General features: G+C 44.6%; 1 protein-coding gene across 9 annotated transcripts in view; it reads right to left on the bottom strand.

Annotated features, from left to right (window-relative positions):
* LOC119434441 (NACHT and WD repeat domain-containing protein 2) overlaps positions 1 to 17,616 on the bottom strand; it is a 118,624-nt gene that overhangs the window by 13,680 nt on the left and 87,328 nt on the right. For all 9 annotated transcript variants that reach the window (XR_007468243.1, XR_007468241.1, XR_007468247.1 and 6 more), the window contains exon 14: positions 15,829 to 15,953. Coding sequence is in view for 4 of the 9 variants with exons in the window: in XM_049671956.1 (XP_049527913.1) it covers positions 15,829 to 15,953 (125 nt within the window). In the remaining 5 variants the exon portion in view is untranslated. The remainder of the gene's footprint in view (positions 1 to 15,828; positions 15,954 to 17,616) is intronic.

Raw genomic sequence — 17,616 nt, 5'->3', positions numbered from 1 at the left:
TACCAGTGTGCATAGAAGCTGTGCCAGTTGAAGCAATGGCTCACACGGGAGCTGCTATTTTCATTATTCATACTGATTTGTGCTTCTGCTTCTGCAAACTTACAACACCTAACCTTGGAGCCTGTCCACGAGGTGCAAATGATGTTATTTGACCATCAATGCAGTGAACCGTATAAGTTTTTTTCAACAGGATCCACGAATATACTCAGTTCATAGTGCTGGTTCCGCGTGCTCACACACTCATTTTAGGCTGAAACATTCTCCCTCTTATGCCTGCTTTCATTCATAGTCTCATTCACTTGACAGAGACTCCGTGATCAACTGACATGTACAAGTACTGCCTTTGCTTACTGACCATCACTAATTGCCTCCAGTGACCTGATCATGAGCAACATTTTGCTATGATTTTCAACATCATTGATGGCAACATTAATTGTTCTGTCTGCCTTGTTCACTTTGCCAGCAGCACTGCCATTCTGGCTGGACTCAAGACAACCACTTAGTTGATTCTGCTTTGTCTCTATTGTTACCTTGCATACTATTTCATCACCACCACTAAGAGGTTTCCACAGAACTGATTTGCCATATATAGTGTCCCTGCGCTTCAGAGTTGTTGATTAATTTGGCCTTGCCCTGCAATGTGCCTGCCTCCTGCTAGTCTCCTTGTTAGCTTAGATGGTAGAGTGATTACCCAAGAGAGATATCAGTCCCATGCTCGATCCTTGAACCAGGACAAATTTTTCTTCAACTGCAAAGCTTTATTTGTGAGAAACTTGTATGGGTTTTCCTTGTAGATTCGTACTACTCACGGGTGGATGTTTCTCTTTCATTTCAACTTTACAGTTGTTGCCGACCATTACTCTTTATGCTGGCTGTCAATGCTCAAGAACTTATCTGGAGGCCTTGGTCACTAGATACTTCAATTGAGAGTATGGCTTTGATGCCACCTACAGATCTACAAAGAAACATCAGGATGACAATGTACTGCCTGACTGCCAACTACCACCACTTGTAATGTCTGCACACCACATACAATGAGCAAGCCTGAGGATGTGCCTTAGGCATAGGTCGGCAGTGTGGGAGAACACTCACTCACGTTCACACTCACCTCCACTCACACTCACAGCACTCACTCGCACTCACTTCCACTCATACTCACTGGCGCTCACTCGCACTGACCTCCACTCACACTCACAGACACTCACTCGCACTCGCACTCATCTCCACTCACACTCACAGGCACTCACTCGCACTCGCATTCACCTGTACTCACACTCACTGGTACTCACTCGCACTCACCTGCACTCACACTCACCTGCACTCACAATCACTGGTACTCACTCGCACTCACCTGCACTCACACTCACTTGCACTCGCACTCACCTGCACTCACAATCACTGGCACTCACTCGCACTCACACTCAATGGCACTCACTCGCACTCACCTGCACTCACACTCACTGGTACACGCTCACACTCGCATTCACTTACACTCACATTCACTGGCACTCAACTGCACTCACACTCACTGGCACTTGCTTGCACTCACCTCCACTCACACTCACTGGCACTCACTCGCACTCACCTGCACTCACACTCACTGGCACTCGCTCGCACTCACTTACACTCACATTCACTCGCACTCACCTCCACTCACACTCACTGGCACTCACTCGCACTCACCTCTTTGAAATGAGTGCGAGTGTGAGTGAGTGCACTCATGAGTCACTGTGCCGATCTATACCACTCACAATTCGTGTATATTCATAACGAAGCTTCCAATTTAGCACCTGTTGCATCGGGAGTGCACCAAGGCAGTGTTTTGGATCCAGGTTTATTTTTAATATACACAAAAGATTTGCCTTCCCGATTACATGGTAACATCCGTCTATTCGTTGACTATTGTATTTTGTACCGCGAAATTAATCACAGTGATAATCACCATATACAAAATTCTGCCTTTTCTTGGTGTCAGGAGTGGCAGATGACTCTAAATGCCGAAAAATCTGTAATGCTAACAGTAAGAAAGAAACAGATATCTGAGTTTACTTACATTATTAATGACACACCTCTCACTTGTGCATTTCAGCGTAAATATTTAGGTGTCACTTTAACATACGCTCTCCGATGGGAAAGCCATGTTAACAAAATAACCTCAACAAGTGGAAATCAATGTACATGCTGAGCACTAAACCGACTCTTTTTTCTGAGAAGACACCTTCGTCTTGCACCCCCAGATAAAATTTGCTGGCCTATAAAATGCTTGTTCGAACAGTGCTGGAGCACGCCAATATTGTTTGGTTTCCGTACACAAAATAACTAATTGCAAGAATGGAAGGGGTGCAGAGGAAGGCAATAAGGTTATGTTTTAATAAATACAAATTAACGGATTCATTGACTAAATTACTAAAGAGAGCTGGTTTATTAACACTGCAAAGTAGAGCAAAACTAGCACGACTAAAGTTTTCGTTTCAATTTATTCATGGTGACGTAAACATTGACGTCAGCCCCAAACTCTCTCTGTCCATCTCTCTGTCATTGACATTAGACGTGTGCATGCTTGCCGCCCATGCTCGCTAAGCTCCCCTTCGGTCGGATTGAGCCAAGAGAGCGGGAAATAGAGGGAGAGATTGACTGTCCGTATACTTAGTCAACCACTTAACGCCGAAACAAACACAAAAGGGAGAACAAAGCGGTATCTATCATTGCATCTTCGCTTTTTCTCCATGTATGCGAGCGTGCGTGTCTGTTACTCTGTGCTAACTTGGCTAGTCCCTCTTCCGCTCTGCCTGTTCATATAAGGAGCCTGTACGTGTACGTTTAAAAGGGAAGCAGGAAGAAAATGAGGAGCCATTCCCGCCCTCTGAAGGCGGATGACCAGCGAAGCTGTAGCAAATCACATGTTATTAAACGTCTTCACTCATTGGAAGTCATGGCAAAATTTGCCGGTCATGATTTGGATATGTCTGCCATCAGCGCTCCAGCCCATACATATTCCCTGGTGTATTAAAGAAAAAAAGCGAAGCTTCGATTGCAATAGGAAATTAGTAGAGAGCTATACGAAGCAAGGATAGTAGTTTAATGGGCCGTATAAACTTGTAAACATTCGCCTACTAACTAAATAGACAAGCACGGTGTCACGCGCAAACAGGTAAACATGAGCGCATCTCGCTCGATGACCGCGGAAACTCGCTGTCAGAACGCTGGAGTAAGGAGGCGCAGCTATAGCCGCGAGCGAATTGACCTTCGTGCCGTCTCTCGCTTCAAAGCGAACTACATAAACGTCGAAAACACGGCGCGTACGAAGTTACCGGCTCTAGTTGAACATAGTTCACGTCGCAAATCGCTGTGAAGAGGAGGCGCGCGCGCGCGCCCTTTTTCGACGTCACAGATCGCTTTCGAGATACGACACCTACGCGGCCACCGCTGGAGCAAGACGACCCCCCCCCCCCCCCGATGCCTGACGCCACGGTGCTCTTACACCGTGGCCTGACACGCGACAGAAGCAGCGTGCTTCCGCCCCGCCTTTTCCCTCGCGCGCGCGAGATTCAGCAGCAAGTGTCGGCTGACCCTCGCAAGGTTTCACTCGCACACGCAGCGTACCGCCGGCACGCTGCGACGATTTTACCGTGTTTGGACTTTATACGGAACCTCACAACGACGTCCACGACCACGGCAGAAGTTCGCTTGGAGTGTCCATATAATTGCTATCACAATATAATATATCCGCTCATCTCATTATACATTGTCTCACTCATGCCTGATCCTTGGATTATTACGACCTTAGTGAGTGGTTTCTATCTTGGTGTGTACAATCTGCTAGTGCGATAAGTCATCACCGCGAGTGAGCTTGTGCACACAACGTGCCTCCATTTTTCCGCAAGCAAGGTGAACCGATATCACCTCTGCTTATCGTTCAAGCACTCACCACGTTCACACTCACTTCCACTCACAACCACTCACTCATGTTCACACTCACCTGCACTCACACTCACGTTCACACTCACCTCTACACACCCAGAAGCACTCACCCCATTCACACTCATCTCCACTCACCCTCACTTCCACTCACACTCATTGGCTCTCACCTCCACTGACACTCACTGGCACTCACCTCCACTCACTCACACTCACTGGCACTCACTCTCACTCGCACTCACTTCCCCTCGCACTCACTGGCACTCACTCTCACTCACACTCACGCGCACTCACTTCCACTCACACTCACTGGCACTCACTCTCACTCGCACTCACTTCCCCTCGCACTCACTCTCACTCCCACTCACACTCACTCGCACTCACTGGCACTCACTCTCACTCGCACTCCCACGCACTCGCACTCACTTCCACTCAAAGTCACTGGCACTCACTCGCACTCACACTCACTGACACTCACTCCCACTCACCTGCACTCCCACTCACTGGCACTCACCTCCACTCACACTCACAGGCACTCACTCGCACTCACCTGCACTCACACTCACTGGCACTTGCTTGCACTCACCTCCACTCACACTCACTGGCACTCACTCGCACTGGCACTCACCTGCACTCACACTCACTGGCACTCACTCGCACTCGCACTCACCTGCACTCACACTCCGTGGCACTCACTCGCACTCACACTCACGCCTTTGAAATGAGTGCGAGTGAGTGTGAGTGAGTGCACTCATGAGTGAGTGCGCCGACCTATGGCCTTAGGCAGTTCTTGTACTCGCAGTTCTTGACATGCTTCCTTATCACCACCCTCATACACTTGCATATTGTTGACGTGCTGACTCGTACTGCTGTGCTATTTTACCAAACCAACTGTCTTCATCTTTTGCGTTGTCCTAATGCCAGAGGCTCTATTGGCAATTGAAAAATTTCAAGCTTGTAAAATTATATACTCAAACAGTACATGTTAAATCCCAAAGTACACTGCTGAGTTTTTCTCGTTCCCTGCTCACTTTGTGCCCAGATCCTGGAAAGTTCACAATGATCCCATGGCTGGTCATTTTGGCTTCCATAAAAACAATTTACTGCATCCACAGATGCTTTTTCTCACCTGATCTTGCTACCAGCATAGCCAAATATGCTACTTATTACATGCTTTGCTGACAGACCTCAACTCTGGCTGGATTACTTTAACCTGTCTTGTGTCCTGACGCTGTTTTCGCTGTCACTGCTATTGACATGTGCAGACCTATACACACCTGTGTTAGTGGTAATCAATGTATAGTAACTGCAGTTGACCTTATTTTAGAAGACATATTTCTCAACCAAATCCTTTGGGCATCCAACACCATACCCAAGATGACTTCAAGCTACTACCCTCAGACTAATGGCTACCCAGAGCACTTTCAACATACAATGCACATCATAGCAATGTAAATTGACCTGACCACACCAATTTGAGATGCCATTCTGCCATTTGTGAAACACTGCTGTTCAATGCACTACAGGCTATTCACCATTTTTTTCCTAATTAACAACCAGTTACTAATCTCTTTCCTTGACATCTGCTCTGCCCCCATGGCCTTTTTGGCATCTTTGTGACAACAATGTTGACAACATGCCTAACCTCAACACTGAAGCAAGTCAACAAGACCACAAAAATCAAATTATCATTATGCATCTCACTGTGCTGCTTTGTTACATCCTGGCAACAATGTTTTGCTATTTAGTCTGAGCTCCCAGACTAAATCAATTCAACCCTTTTTATAGGCTTCTACACTGCGCAGGAACAAACATTGCCGGTGAACTATTGCATCAGTCCTGTTGCCCTTTCAGAAAGTTGTTGCCGTGGTGCTGAGATTCTCTCATTTCAAGGGATTCCTCTGGAAGCCATAACTAGCATAACTGCCATGACTAGCAGCTAGGCTGACTGCTTTCACAAGCAAAGGAAAATAGTGCAAGCACTTCAGTCATCTTTATCTTCTTCATCTGTACATACACTCTAAGAAAAGGTTACACCCCTTTGAAGCTTACCTTATCCTCCAATAACAATCACTATCTTACGTGGCTTTCCCTTTTTCTCTTTAAAGACGAGACATAAATACCCGAAAAAAAAAAGTTTATTTTTTACCTAAAAATTTTGAAGAACACTGAGAATGGGCATAATCAAAGAAAAAAATACATATATATTTTGCGGAAGCTTTATCAGCAATAGGCGAAAAGCACCGGGCAGAAAACTGTATGTGGGCTTCTTCACCCCAAGCCACCTATGACTTTGTTTGGAATTTTTACAGACAGCTCTCATCATATGTGAACCACAGGTATACATTTCACTGCTTTATATCACGTGTGTGATACCACTGCAGCCGAAGATCTTGCATCGGTCTGTCTCCTCTGACCGTGTTTTCAAAATACTGTGAGTAGCATGCCTAACTTCTTTCTCAAACTGTGTTTCTGCTCAAAAACCAACAACTGAACTTTGCTGCCATTCAGTGTTGGCTGAATGGCATTTAGCCAGAAACTTCATACTCAATAATGAAACTTAGCAAGAAAAAAGTTTTCTTCTGGTATATTGCCTGTATGCAATACTTGTCCATAAAGGGTGAACACTGCGTGCCCGGTACACTTCCATGTCACGAACAACAGGCACGTTATCAGCAAGACGTAGCATGCTTGACAAGAATGTAGCGAGTAGTTTTCAAGAAAGGAAACGCAAGCAAGACAGGTGACGATTATTGTTTAGGGACAAGATGCGTCCCACAGGGCATAAACTTTCTTTACAGTGTACTCTTTGTTTGTGGTGTTGCTATCAGCATGCTTTCCTTCCAAACAAAATGTCGGGATTATGACTGCCTTACAATATTTGATTTAGTGCCATTATTATTCATATTTGAGTTAAGTTCAAAAATCATTAGTTTCACACTTGTGAATTAATTCGCTTCACATGATGCACCCTCAAACATAGATCAGAATGAACCTTGAAAATGTCAGATATTGTTTCTTCTGCTGGTTCCTTACTGCAATGTTAAATGTAACCTTTTTTGTAAGAAGTGCACTTATTCAAGTCAAAATAGATGTGACAACTAAACTTGATGAACGTTATGAGAGCACAAGTGCACATGAATAAAAGTTATAGGGCACATGTGTCAAGACAGTGCTTGGAAAATCAAGCAACAAGCAGAAATCCATTCCTTGATGTACTGCTGTCTGAGTAATTCCCTTGATTTATAAAAATAATTTTAGTTGCTGTCAGCTGTCAGCAGGTTCCAAAGAAAGTGAAACCACTCACAGCACACCATTAGGGAAATTTACACAAGCTGGAAAACTTGTGTAAAACAGCACATTTTTATAAACTCTGGACATTTTCCCCCAAACTTTCACGAACTTTCCTAGAGATATGGATAATACTCCTACGGCATAAAAAATTATTTCTGCAAGATCAGTGGCATTCAAAGCATGGTGGAGATTATCTTACCTGCTGCTAAAAGGTTAACTTCAGTTTAACATACAGTTTCTGTTCTACATGATAGCAGAAAGCATATTACATTTAGCTGTTTTCTCAGGGCAAAATATTTTTACGATTAATTTTACATTCTGTCCACCCTTCGTCACTGGCTCAAACGTGTGGCCAATCTAACAAAGAAACTGAATAGAAACAAAACTGTTGCAAAATATGACCCCTACTTTTTCTCAGTTGTTTTCTGAACTTGGTGGAAATAACACATTTTTAAGAAACAATGCTTGCTCTCAACATCTTGAACCAATAACTAAAGCCTGCCACTGCTATCGACATGCTATAAGTCTTTAACAGTTAAGTGCCGATATAACCAACTTCAATGTAATGAAATTGTCTATGCAGTAAATCATTTTACTTTTCATAGCCTGATGTCTATAGACCGCCATGTATTTTAGCCTCAATATAACAAAGCGTGTTTAGCCAAGATTTTAATGTGCTGAAATATCCCCACAGCCGTGAAGGAAGACTGGAATTAAAATTAAAACTCTACTGCACACACCAGTGGCCAAATGGCTGAATTATGCATGGTTCTTTGCAGATTCATGACAATGGTGTTACAAGGTAAAGCCATCCCCAGATGCAGGCTCAGATGTTGCACTGCATGTAAGGTTGCGTGATGAAAAGCTACCAGCGTGTTCACATGAAATGAGAACAGAGTGTTTCAGTTGATAGAACCCATGTACATTTAGGAAAGTGTGGAAGCATTGAAACCTTACTACACAAGCGTATACAGTACATACAAAGCGTGGAGCTCGTGCATGGATGTGCAGCAGCAGGCCTTATCTACAGAAAGCAATGTGCTATCGACCCGAAAAGTTTACGGACCAAGAAATCTGACAAAAAGCTGAATATCTCTGCAGCCTCAAAACGCAGCCTGGTATTCCCACTTCCAGCCTCTACTGGTATATGCGAGCAACATTGTGATGTACGGTTTTACTGGCTACTTTTAAAGGCTGCTTGGATATTTAGCGTTTTCTGAGATCCCGTGGTCCATAAACTTTTTTGGTCGACAGTACATACGCTGCATGAATGTGCATGTGCAGTAAAACAGGACAAGCCATTGCCATGGACGAAGGAAAAAGACTGGGAGCATGAAATCAGGCAGATAACCTTGGCAGGCCAACTTCCTACATGCCTATCTCCCTCTTTCTCCTTCCCTTCATGGCCCATTGGACAGCTGACTCTTGGGCAAGAGGTCTACATACACTTGCCAGACCTCTCATGGCATTCTTTGGTTCATGGTAGCTTTTAGTGAAGCCTATATCATGATAGGCCTGTGGAAGCTACCGCGTACCTATCACGTGGTGCAGTCTAATTTTCGATGAGCCTTCCTTTATATTTTTATGACTAGGCTTCAAATAGCCATGTGACACTCCATCTTAGCCTACTGCTTCCTCCATGGCTGTAGCGTGCCAGGATAAGCATTTCGCCGATGCTTAGTCGATGAGCTTCCCTCTAACAATCAAATGCGGAAACAACTAAAGAGAAAACTGAAATGTATCTATGCACCACGCCGATACCACGCTGTTCAAAGGTACAGCTGTCCTCAGGCGTTACACCACGTGTGAAATGGCATGACAAAGAGAAAGAAAAGATGAAGCTACTGAAGTTCTCAAGCGAAACATGTATAGAATGGGAATGTAGCAGTCAAAAACACTTGCTAAATTTTCATGCGGCGCAGGAGCAACGAAAGCTTACTGCAAAAACATACGCATAAAGCATGGAAAGCCGTGGTACACAGAGTGCATGCGCTGTCTACGAAAAATTACACGGGTGGAAAGTGTGACAGGGCAAGGCATCGGGCACCAGGAAACTAATTTTGTAATAACGCCAATGCTTAAGTCGACAAGTTTCCCACTAAAGACTATCAACTGTGGAGACTGATACACATTTGTGCACTTCATTGATACTGCACAAAGATTGTGCAGTACGTGCTACATAGCCACAGTTGAGGAGTGAGCTTGGTGCAGCTGTCCTCAGGCGTTACACCACGTGTGAAATGGCGTGACAAAGAGAAAGAAAGAAAAGATGAAGCTACTAAAGTTTTTAAGTGAAACATGTATAGAATAGGAATGTAGCAGTCAAAAACACTTGCTAAATTTTCATGCAGCGCAGGAGCAACGAAAGCTTACTGCACAAACATACGCATAAAGCATGGAAAGCTGTGCTACACAGAGTGCATGCGCTGTCTACGAAAAATTACACAGGTGGAAAGTGTGACAGGGTAAGGCATCGGGCACCAGGAAACTAATTTTGTAATAATGCACTAGGTAACTAAAGACTATCAACTGTGAAGACAACCAAATAGGAGACTGATACACCTTTTTGCACTGCATTGATACTGCACAAAGATTGTGCAGTACGTGCTACATAGCCACAGTTGAGGTGTGAGCTTGGAAAAGAGGGCTGCAGCACATGCATAGGTGGTTGGTTGGTTGGTCACAACTTTATTGAGATCCTGCAGAGCTTTTGCCGACCGGTGACTTCCCCGATATTTTCTTTTTCTTAATTACTCAATCCAATATTTTGGAGTACGGCTCTTACACAAGAATGCTATATGGTACTTCAATGTAATGAAATTTCGGGGTAATGAAGTGCTAATTTCTGTCCCTTCGTTATACAGTTAAACCTCGATATAGTGCAGTCCACTTGTAATGATACCACATATAACGATATATCGGTTATAATGATGAGTCGACTTAAAAATATCAACTTATGCATTAGGGCTATGAGAAAAAAAAAAAAAAAAACATATACAGGGTGTCCCACCTAAAAGTAGCCAATGTTTTAAAAACGACGGAGTGTGCTAGGAGGCTCAAACCAATCAGTGGTGTTGAGGTTCGCGTGTCCTAGTCTGCGGTATTTTTTTCGTTTTGCAAATCCAATTAATTAGTATAAACTAATTGCCTAACTTTTTAAATATTGGCCTCACCAAGAAAGTGCCAATACGAAAGTTGTAGATCACATTTAAAAATGACCCGACTGAAGTGTTTGCAACTAAGTACTATTGATGGAGCTTCTTGTAATTGCCTTTAAAGAAAGCCTGCGAAATACAAAAACAACCACATGATCGTGCCAGTATTTCAGCGCCCCCAGGCAACCGATCATTAAAGGACATTGTTTGTATGCTTTTTTCGAGAGTCACTTGCGTGCCCTGTCGTGATCGGGCGCACAGAGCGAGCGGCGGTGATGAAGGTGGGTCGCGCTTCGACGTGACGTGGCATAAACATATCATTCGCTCCACTTGTGGGTGAAGGCCGAACACACAAGGCAAGAAAAAAAAAAGAAGAAAAAAAAGAAGAAAAGAAAATAAGCTCAGGCTTGAGTAAATGTTGACTGCAGAACTATTTAATCAGGAAGGAAAATGCAATTGTCATGTTCTTCTTTTCGTTCGCAATCATATCTTACTTGCGAGAGTTGTTGGTGTGTACCTTGCGGCCACCTGAAACACCAAGCCCATCCCGGAACCGCTGTACAGATATTCGAATTTCGTTTCTTGATTGATCGTCTGGGAGCACTGAAATAGTGGCGCTATCATGCGGTTGTTTCTGTATTTCGCGGGCTTTCTTTAAAGATCATTACAAGAAGCTCTATCAATGGTACTTAGTTGCGAACACTTCAGTCCAGTAGCGCACCCAGGATCTCTGCCAGGGGGGGGTTGACAGTTTGCCAATACCATCTAAACAGCAATAATTTCGATTTCTTCACGGGAAATTGTCAAAAAATGCGCTTTTTGCGAGTGTGCAGACGATTGCGCGTCTTTCATCTTAGTTGCAGTACTCAAATGCGTAAGGAAAGAAAAGGGGTTAAACAAAAGGTGGGGTTAAGTCGGCCTCAGGGGGGGGGGGGGTTACAACCCCCGAATCCCCCCCCGTCGGTGCGCCACTGCTTCAGTCGGCCATTTTTAAATATGATCTACAACTTTCGTATTGGCACTTTCTTGCTGAAGCCAACATTTAAAAAGTTAGGCAATTAGTTTATACTAATTAATTGCCTTTGCAAGACGAAAAAATTATTGCAGACTAGGACACACGATCCTCAAGACCACTGAGTTGGTTTGAGCCTCCTAGCACGCTCCATCATTTTTAAAACATTGGCTACTTTTAGCTGGGACACTCTGTATAACGATATGTTATTCACCGCATATCAGATATAATGATCGAAAATTTTGCTTCTTGGGGGAGTTTTTTATGCAGAATAATGGTGAAATTTGCGTTCCTAAGTTGCCCTTAAACCGAGACGGGGCGAAAAGTTTGCTTTCGCGAGTTCGTATCTGTCGCCATTACCACACAGCGCGTCCCGCCAAACATTACTAGAACCAACTCAGTTTCACAGCTCTGCATATTGGCAAGCGCAAGCATGTGGCCCACGCGGTGGTCGCGCGAACTAACGGCGCTGCGGGCGAGTCCGGTTACCGGTTGTCCATGTCGGCTGCTGCTGCAGCGGCACGGCAGCTTGGTATTGCACACGCGTTTGCTCATCTGTGTTGATTTATTACTCCACTGAAAAGCTATAAATACTGCCTTCGTGATTAGAGTTTATGGTTTTCACTATGGCTGACAGCTTCACAAGCGCAGTACAAATCCTAAGGGCGAAGTGAACGCTTCGATTTCAATGGCTATGCTATACTGCGAAGGTAATCCGACATCAATTGTGACTGGATGTGCCCGCCACATAAGGCAGTTCATAATCGATTATGCGGGAGGGGGATAAAAGCAGGATAGCTAATGAGGGAAGAAGAAAAAAAAGATAGAAAACTACCAGATAGCGTAAAAAAGCTTTAAAAATTGTTTATTCGGTCATCTGCAAATGGAGAGAGTTCTTTTACATCCTATACAGGGTGTCCCAACTATAATGCACCAATATTTAAAGATATGCACATGGGACAGAACCAAGGTAATGTTGTTTGCCGTCGCTCGGAGACACTCAGATTATTTTGTGCATTCCGCCTAAATACATAATTAGTCTTATCATTTATGTTTACACATCAAAAGTAGCACTTAGCTGACTACTTATAGCCGCTTGTTCAACCTTGTGGGGATGCGCGACTCTCACGCGTCTCCTGTAATCCGGCTTCACCGCGTGGCTAAGTGCCAGCGGCGGTCGTAGTGGTTGCGGCGCACTGCGAGAGATGGCGCGAGGGTCGCGATGCTAACGCCACCGATTGGCAGGGTGACTTAGGAGAAAAAGGTCAAAGGCGCTTCCTCTTTGGGTTGGGATCGGTGAGCGACGCGGACGTCCCGTACGTGCGCCGATCCACGCTTCGCGAGACGTCTCGCGTGGCTCGGAGCGGGGCACCGGTATGGACGAACACGGATCGTTCGAACGCGCCACCGTTCGCGTGACCGTACACGTGAACGACTAGGCGATGGTGTCATTGCATGGGGCGAAAGTATTCGCTCGCTATCGGGTCGCGGTGAGTCGGACTTACTTGATTTGTCGTGCGCTCATGTGAATGTTCTATTGGTTGTAATTCGGCTAGTGTGCATTAGTGTATGAAAGGTGCAATAAATGCCCTTTTGATTGTTTGCACTACTGTGTTGTCGTTCCTTTATCCCAAGAGCATGTGTGAGACCCCACAACCTGGTGCAAAACACGTCAGCATATCGCATGCTCGACACAAGCCAGGCTTCACACCTCTGCAGACCAGTGCGAGCACTCAAACCTCCGAACAAACTTCTGCAGGATGCAACAAATACGCAGCAAACATAACAACCACACGAGACGCAGCCGCAGCGAAGAAAGCGCCCAACCGGAAGTGCTACCAGTGGCGCGACTCGATCACAGCGCTGTTAGTTCTCGTGACCGCCACGAAGCCCATGTTTTCAGCAGAGGTGTGAAACAGAGTTAGTTCTATTAACGTTGGTCCCGCCCGCGCACCGATTGCGAAAGCCACGGAGAGCATCGCAAGTTGGCGCAGCGTGCACAAGATGGCGCCAGCTGCTTCGCGTCCGCGTTGCCGACGGTCGTGCGAGCGTCCATAGAAGAGGAAAGGGGGGGGGGGCGAAGGGGGCTGCGCTTTCTTCCTACAATCTCACTCTCAGCGAGCACGGAAATGCGCAAGGGAAGCAATGGGAGGTGCGCCGACAAAGCGCAAAGCTGCATCACTAGAGACGAAGCTGCAAATCTTGCAAGACTTAAAGAAGTACGAGTTCGCACAGTCGATGATATCGACGATTATGAAAACCGGGAACGCCACAATCATGAAGGCTTGAACTAGTGGCCATGCCAATCAACGGAAAAGGCGTGCTTTGTGCGCCAGGATGAAGCCCCCATGGGTGAAACTAACATGGGGGGAGCATGTCGCTACTGACGATGAAATAGGTGGTGCTTCGATGGAGGAGTTTCTGAGTGCAGATAGTGCTGCCTAGTTCTACGAAGAGTTCTCCGACGGGCCGTTGGTTGTCGTGACAGTAAGTGGCGTTGTGCGACAGAGGCGATGACGAGATTGATAATGGCCCGTCTTTGACAGCGACCCCAAAGTGCAATGTTGTCGATCGAGTCACTCATTGATTTCATGCACGCTAAATTATAGCCGCCAGTTTTCGCGCAGTAGCTGGATGCGATGCACACCGCGGTTGTGAACCTGAAAGTTCCGCGAAAGCAAGTGCAGATTTCTAACTATTTCAGTGCGTCTAACGATTGAAACACTATTTAGAGGAAATAGGTATAAATAAACGTTTTATTTTTCACAGCCTACTTTCTACAACGTAATTTTTTATCGCAAGTGGCAAATTTGGTTTTGGGACTACAGAGGTATATTGTTTTTTTGCCGGCAGTCCAGATATAGTGATGATTGGTTATAACGATCGAATTTTTCAATCTTGATATCGTTATAAGTGGACTGCACTGAAATTCTCGGCTTAACAAAATTCTCGGCATAACGAAATATTTAACTTTTTATAACTTCTTGTCAATAGAACACCATGCATTTAGAACCTCAATATAACGAAGTGCATTTATACACAATTTCAATATAACGAAATTTCAGTGCCACCGCGAAGGAATACTGAGACAATAAATAGAAACTTCTGTGGACGCAGATGTTCATAGGGAAGAATTACAAGCAGCTGCTAGCGAACACGCTTCTAAAATTGTGCACGTACCCGCCATGGTGGTGTAGTGGTTTTGGCGTTGCGCTGCTAAGCCAAAGGCATGGGACCAAATTCTGGCCGCAGAAGCTGCATTTCAATGGGGGCGAAATGCAAAAACTCCTGCGTCCCATTCATTGGGTACCCCAGGGGGTCAAAATTAATCTGGAGTCTTCTGCTAAGGCGTGCTTTATAATCATATTTTGGTTTTGGTGTGTTAAACTCAAGAATTGAATTTTTAATTTAAATTGCGCATTGCATGACCAAGAGCGAGCCTTGAAACGGAGCGTCATGTTCTGCATAAACCCCAAGCGCAATAAGATCCTATTGCGCCCCACGCGCTGTATGCTTTAAGTGTGAGTGAAAGTGAGCGAGGGTGAGCCCAGAAGGATGGTGGCTTGATGAGTGCAGTCTTTCCGTGCAAGCAAGGGGAAAGGGATGGGGGGCAGGTTGGCGCACGTCTCCTTTTTTAGCGCGGCCGTGACTGCGCATGGCTGTCAATGTGACTGATCGCATGTGTAGTCCACATGCCCTGTTTTAGAGGTAATCTGCCGCGCGTGCAAAAAGTGGGCGTGCCGAGATGACTTGGAATCATGTGTGCCATCTTCCTGTGCGTTTAGTACTGGAGGTTCCGTAATCTTGAGTTTCGGAGCCACGCTAAAGCAAGACGCAGACGAAGCATTCACTTGCCGCTGCCGGCGTTTCTTACGATTGCACTGTCCTACTGCGGGCGACACTATCAGTCGTAGGGGCGAAGCGCACGCGAAAGCATTTTAGTTCACTTCGTAGTGCCGATTTGAAGATATTGTTGACATGGCAGGAAACCATGTTTCATTGCCGACTCTGAAATTCAACAAAATTAACTTTTTTCTGATTCAAATTTGCCTTTTCCGATTTCTCACTAATTCTGAAAATATTGCAGCCATTTCCGTGTTAAAAAAATCCATTGGCGACTGTACTTATTTGCATAAATGGTCGAATTTCTATATAACAAAGCTGATATTATGAAGCAAATTGCTGATTTTAGTGACTTCGTTATATCAAATGTTACAAAAAGGGATAAGGTGCCTCAGAAAGGCTCGAATCGTCAGAAAGAAAGGCCAGCCTTTCTGAGGCACCTTATCCCTGTTTATAACATTTATATCATGTGTACTACTCCATCTGTCAGCCACCTCTTTTGATTCTGGATTTCGTTATATCAAGGTTTAACTGTACTGAGGTTTAACTGTATACATTTTTGGTACGCAGTGATGAGAAAGAATGGGTGATGTTAGTAAAACTTGCCTTTCATGACGTCCCAGACACGAACACTTCGATCAATGCCATCCGAGTTGTAAGTGAGTGACTTGAAGCCAGATTCATCAAGCCGAATTTGATCCACGGGAGCATTGTGACCTTTTAATGTGTACCTGCATGGCAATGAGAGACAGGAGGATGCAACAATAAAAGCTCACAAATTCAAATTTTACTGGGATGCCCAAAAAAGCTTTAATTAAAAAGAATTCAAATTAATGAAAGTTACAAGAAAAATAGCCTAAAATGTGACCTAGACCTAGGTTTCAGCTCTTGGAGTTCAGGTTAAGCAACTGAAAAAAAGTATGCCAAACTTGTTTTCCGATTCAGTTTTAACTGAAGAAGATTAATAGCCAAAGCCAATATTGTTGTGTAGAAGCAACATGCTGCTGCCTTTCAACTACAGATGTATTACCACTCCAGAGCTTGCAAGGAATTGTCTTTTCAAGGACTCACTGTCTGTTCTGCATCCAGCTGAGGAGCTAGGGGATATCGGGTTCTCCCGACCTCCCAACGAGCAAGGCCGCAGCAATGTGACCACTTTTGTCACTAATAGTTCTTCCTAAAAATTGCAGAATTTTACACTCAAAGGTCAAACAAAAGTGTTTTCTTGTAAAGAGATAAAATTGTTTATTAGTGGTTCCAATATGCGAGCCTTGACTTCATCATGCGAGCCTTCATCATCAAGATCAAGAATTCCTTTGATGCAGTTTGTTAAGGATTTCTAGAGTTGTGGCTCAGCACCCCAATGGAGTGCTGACTGACTTTCAGCTTGAAGAACTACACAACATATTGTCGTTAATCAATAATGCTTTTTTGCAATTACTGATAAGCTGTGAGAGAAAATGTAAAAAAGTTGGTCTTTTTTATCGGATGACAGCTACCCACGATGGCTGCGGTGCAGTGGGCAGCGGTCAATGGGTGGATGTGGGCAACTTGTGCAAATTTTCTTACAGTTGTAGAAGCTAACTACATCATTGAGAAGCTGCATGACCACTAAAAAACATTGAAAGGCTCTGATATTATTAGAGAGCTTACCTTCAGACTGATATGTTGCTACAGCATAAACTATCAGTCTTCACAATTGTGTTGATTTCTTCACGCTCCTCTAGCTCAAATGCACGCACCTGTCACTTACTGAGCTCTCCTCTCATGGCTACACAAAATGACAAGTCTGATGTTCTCAACTGGGTCGTTATCATCTGAACTGCCACTGACTGGTGATTATAAAAAATAGCTAGTGCACATATTTATTTAACCAAAACCTACAATGCACTTTCAAGAGCTTGTTGAAGCTACAAAGATAGTTCATTTGAATAACTGTTTTTAACATTTACTTTAGATTCATTTGTTTTACTTCCACCACAGTGAACCAGGTTCACAGCAGTGCACAAGAACCTCAGGAAATTATGCACCATGAGTTCAGAGGTGCAAACACAGTGCGACAGCAAAGCTGCTCAGTAAGAAATCCCAAAAAGCAGGTGCAGTGCAGGCCTTCTACTTGTTCGTTGCATGCGTTCTGTTTGAGGCCATATGCCATATCATTGGTGGTAACACAGCCCAAACTGCAGGTATGGCTGGTACAGTTGGCTTCTTAGGTGTTTGGCTTTAAAAAAAAAAACAGACACCACTGTCCCATTTGTGCAAGAAGCAATAAGTAACTGATGTACACGAATGCGTGAAAGCCTGGCACTGGCCATAGCTGTTAATCAGAATAAAAGTACTGAATATTTGCTATCTTATCAGTTGGTAATGCTGTCCTTATGTTGGAAACAAACA

The sequence above is a fragment of the Dermacentor silvarum genome, chromosome 1 (assembly GCF_013339745.2).
Source record: "Dermacentor silvarum isolate Dsil-2018 chromosome 1, BIME_Dsil_1.4, whole genome shotgun sequence".
Lineage (NCBI taxonomy): Eukaryota > Metazoa > Arthropoda > Arachnida > Ixodida > Ixodidae > Dermacentor > Dermacentor silvarum.
Note: the sequence above shows the minus strand (reverse complement) of the source record. Positions and strands in the feature narration are given on the sequence as shown.